This window comes from Pteropus vampyrus, unplaced genomic scaffold, assembly GCF_000151845.1.
Source record: "Pteropus vampyrus isolate Shadow unplaced genomic scaffold, Pvam_2.0 Scaffold406, whole genome shotgun sequence".
Classification (NCBI taxonomy): Eukaryota; Metazoa; Chordata; class Mammalia; order Chiroptera; family Pteropodidae; genus Pteropus; species Pteropus vampyrus.
The window spans coordinates 242,531-247,027 of NW_011889187.1; the positions used below are offsets into that span (position 1 = coordinate 242,531).

At 65.2% G+C, this 4,497-nt stretch overlaps 1 protein-coding gene across 1 annotated transcript in view; it reads right to left on the bottom strand.

The window, feature by feature from the left end:
- Positions 1-1,844: 1,844 nt before the first annotated feature.
- The window catches only part of SLC19A1 (solute carrier family 19 member 1), a 37,759-nt gene continuing 35,106 nt past the window's right edge, over positions 1,845-4,497 (bottom strand). Inside the window, 1 exon segment of the mRNA XM_023523758.1 lies at positions 1,845-2,878. Within this exon segment, the coding sequence (XP_023379526.1) occupies positions 2,618-2,878 (261 nt within the window). The 3' untranslated portion in view covers positions 1,845-2,617.

The window sequence follows — 4,497 nt, forward strand, 5'->3', positions numbered from 1 at the left end:
TTTTCTTCTGCTCCACCCCCTGCCCAGGCACCAGCTGGTCTGGCTCAGTCATGTCCTCGGTGCCCATGGAGCCCTCTTGGCCCAAATCAGACCAGAATCCACCTGGCTGCTCTTGGCAGGAGGCCAACTCTCGCCTCTCTGCCCAGGTGCCCAGGCGCCCAGGCGCCCAGGCAGGTGCTGCTTCCTGCCCAGAGCCTCTTCTCATGCGTAAGACCCAGACGCTCGCAGGCCTGCCGCAGCCTCCCTCCCCTCGACCCAGCGGCTGTGGCAGCAGCAGAGAAGGTTCTGTCTGTCCCCACCAGCCAGCAGCCGGGACGGCTCAGCCCCAGGTGCAACGGGAGACGCCCTCCCTGACCTCACTGTGACCCTCCCTGGCCTCGCTGTGACCCTCCCTGGCCTCGCTGTGACCCTCCCTGGTTGGGTCTCACGCCCCTGCTGACCCTGGCTCCTGCGGGTCCCCCCATCCCGCAGTGCTGTATGTGCAGGCGGCCGGTCCATCCCTTCCCCCAGAGCCAGTCCTGCCCTGTGGGGTCTCTGTCCCATGCTGCTTTCCTAAGCAATCAGTGGGATCACACCCAGCCCAGAGCCCAACCCAGTCAAGGCCACGCTGGGTGTCTGCAGGGGTGCGCAGACCAGGGCGTGGCAGAGCCCTGTCCCAGGCTCCACTCTGTTCCCAGGGCGAGGACACCCAACCCCCACGCCTGCAGCCTCCATGCTGAGCTCGTCCCAGCCCCTGCCCCAGGTCTGACCGGACTGCGTCCTGCTGAGCCAGCGCGGGGGCGGGCGGCGGGGCGGAGTTCCCCTTGCAGGATGGGGCACTCAGAAACCACAGAAGCGAGGAGACAGCACGCATGTCCTGCACCAGCACCCCCGCCAGCCCGGGGCCTGCGCGGCGGAGCCCTGGGGGCCGTGTGGAGGGGTCACGGACAGGCCTGGGCCGTGCCCCCGAGCAGGCCACGAGCCCTCAGCCCTGGCTCACCACTGTCTGCGCCAGCGCGTCTCAGCAAACTCCCATCACTGTCTTTGAGGGAGGGCTTCAGAGGACATTTTGGGGTGCATATGGGCATCTCCGGGGAAGCTGGTGGGAGTCCCCACTGGTGGTCACCCTGGAGGACCAGAGCCCACTGCCTCAAGGTCTGTCCGCGCTGCAGCTGTAAGCCAGAGGAGCTGGTCCTGGTGACTGACGGGGTTCCACACAGGACCCCAATACAAAGGACCGCTTGCACGGGGTTTTCGAGCAGCTTCATTGTCATGAGATGAGTCCTTGGGAGCCTGTCCCTGTGCCACCGAACTGGCAGACTGAGGGTCACAGTGAGCAGGCACACACGTCTGTAGCTGGCCATGTGTAGACATCCACGGGTGTACCCAGATGCACGTGTGTAGATGACCTTTCTCTGCTCAGGCCTCCCTGGGGCTAACAGCCCCCCAAGCCTGCTTCCTGGGGTCTGCCCTGGGTTCCGCTGCCCAGCACCATGAGCCCCCAGAGCTGCTGCTGCCGGTCAGGCTCCAGGAGGCATCTGACCCCAAGGGCTGTGCACCCTGCACGGAGCAGGGCCTACCTGTACCTTGAGACATGCCAGTGCTGCCCTGGGGGCTGAGGAGCTCGGGCATGAGAGCGGCCGGTTCTGGCATCGCGAGGCAGAGGCCGGCAGTGGCTGTGGTGTACACCGGAGGGGCTGCAGAGGGGACAGTGGCCTTGCCTTTGGGCCCCGCCGGTGTGGGCCACGGATGGGCAGCATCAAGACCATGCTGGGCCCCGGTGTGGGTCCCTGCCTGGGTCCCTCTCTTGGCCACTGGTGGCCCCCGGCAGCCCCCCAGGCCGGCACAGAATCTGGAGCCCCTCACACGGGTTGCATGGTGTTTAATGTGTTCGGGCCCTCACCTCGCAGAGCAGCGTGGCTGGCTCCTGGGACCTGGGACGTGTGGCCTCCAGGCTGGCCTGTGAGCATTCCTCCGTCCCCCATGAGGTAAGTCAGGGTTAACCCACTTCAGAAGGCGGGGACGAGGCCCCACACCAGCTTCTCCAGAGGCCCTGAGGTTTCTCATGTATCAGCCAAAAAAAAAAAAAGGAAAAGCAGCATCATTTAAAACGTGAGCACCGGGACCACAGACACGCCAGTCCAGCCACAGGGCCACACCCTGCAGGGGCTGGTGTCCCTATGGCTGGCACCTGGGGCCACCTCACTGGCCCCCAGGGACAAGCGGGATCTGCTCCCAAAGGAAGTGCAGGCAGGGAGGCCCGGTGGGAGCATGGAACTCCCACTGGCCACGTGTAGGCAGGGGACAGAGCCTCACCCACAGCGGCCCAGCAGCTGCCAGAGCATCCCCAGCAGGCCGTGGGCACAGTCCGGACGTGGGGCCTGAGGGGCACAGGCTCAGGGCCGCCACTGGACAGGCCAAGGCACCCTGGCTGAGGCAGGCAGCCCTTGAGGTGTGCGTCACAGGAGACAGTCCAAAGAAGGCCCCACCGGTCACTGGCTCCATGATCCGAACAACAGAATTCAGACGATGCTGGAAACCCAGCCTGCTGACTCCAAGGGGCCAGGCAGCGCGCCAGCGCGGGGACAGCCTGAGACACCACCTGACACGTGCGGGAGCGGGGGGCGAAGCCGGCGGGTCAGGCCTGGGCCTCGCGCTGCTGGCTCTGCGGCCGGGAGGCCGGCCCTGTGGTCCACCCGCCGTCCTCGGCGGCCGTCGGCGGGGCTCCGGGCTGCGCACCCCACGCCTGGGTGGCCTTCTCCTCCAAGGGGCTCCTCAGCTCCTGGGCCAGGGGCAGCGGCTGGTGGTGGCCTCGCCGCAGGTGCTGCAGGCCGCCCAGCACGGCCGCCAGGAAGTAGGCGATGGACAGCGCCAGGAAGTACGCCGAGTAGACGCGGAACTGGAACAGAGGAGCGGGAAAGCGGGGCGTGGACCCTCCCTCCCTCCGCTCCCGCTCAGGCCGGGGCGCCCTGCAAGGCTGCGGTGGGCGCCGCGGTCAGAGGCCAGAGCGGCCGGGCTGCTCGCGCCACCCCGCACACAGCGCCCAGCTCGCCCGCTGCCCGCGCGGCCTCCCAGGGCCCCGTGCACGGCGTGGGGCGCACGACCGCGGGGTGCACGGTGCTCGCAGACGTCCGTGTGGGCAGCGGGCCTGTGCCAGGGGCCGCCTGGCGGCCGGTGGAGCTACACAGCGGTCAGCCGAAGGGACGCGTGCTCGGCCTGTGGAAGGTCCCCCCTGGTGCCCAGGCCCGCCAGGGGGACAGGACGTCTGGGTTCCCTCAGGTGGCTATGGGCCAGACCAGGCTCGAGTGCCGCCCCGAGCCCCTTACAGCACCTGCACCCTGGGCGCTCCTAGGACGCCCGCAGGGGACGGTGCAGGACCCCACGCCCAGGAAGATGGCGCCGGGTGTCTCCCCACCCTTCCCCGGTGGGGCTGAAACCCTGGGTCCACCGAGCACACGTACGAAGCCACCCCACAGCGGGGGCAGCCCAGCCAGGGACCCGGAGCCCACGGCACAGCACGGCGACGTGTGACAGGTCCTGGGCTTTGTTTCCTTTTTGTTGTAGGCGTTTTGAAACCAAAGAAGCCAGCAACCCAGAAATGCCAACAAATGCAGGAGGAAAGCCCAACGAAAGTGCTCTCTCCACCAAAGACCCAGGATACGGACAGCCAAGGACAGGAAGTGACAGACAAGACCACCCTGCTCCAGCCAGATGCCACCCTCCTTACCCAGGCGTGAGGCCCCACAGGGTGGTGCTGCTCGAGGCCCAGGGGGAGCTGGACAGCTCACCTGGCAGGGACCGCACAAAGCCTGAGCTTTCACGACATCCTGCCCCAGCCCTGCACTCAGGATGTAGCGAGAACACCCATGACACCCCATATTCAAACTTCTGAAAGTTAAAAACAAAATCTTGAAAATAGCCACACACACACACACAAAAAGACACCCTAGGAGAAAAACAACGACAGAGAATTTGCATCACAAACCACGAAGGCCCCAGGGGAGCAGCACATTTTTTCTCAGGCTGAAAACACTGTCCGCCCAGAAGCCGACATCCAACGACAACGTCCTTCAGAAACGCAAAGGACAGCACGACATTCTCGGAGGAAAAAGCTGAGCAGAGTCTGTCACGCGTGGACCTACCCTGACGTCGGGGCTAACGGAGGTCCTGGCTGAGAAGCCGTGACGAAGAGGGGACCTTAGGCCCCGGGAAGGAGCCTTGAGCGAAACCGCGGGCAAACGCAAGGCTTTCCCGCGCCTCCCAAACGCCCGGTGGTCAGAGCAAGACTCACGGTGGGGCCGGCGACAGAGCCGGCGCGAATTCCGCCCTTCACTCGGACCGCTGACGCACGAGGCCATCGCGGAAAGCCCGAAAAAGCACAACAGGTAAACCAAAATCAGACCCTGAAGAACGTGCAACCAACCTACAAGAAGGCACAAAAAATAAAACAGAAACAAAAAACAGAAAACGAAAGGAAAACGAAGAGCGAAATGGCGCGCAGACGCTCTGAGACGTCAG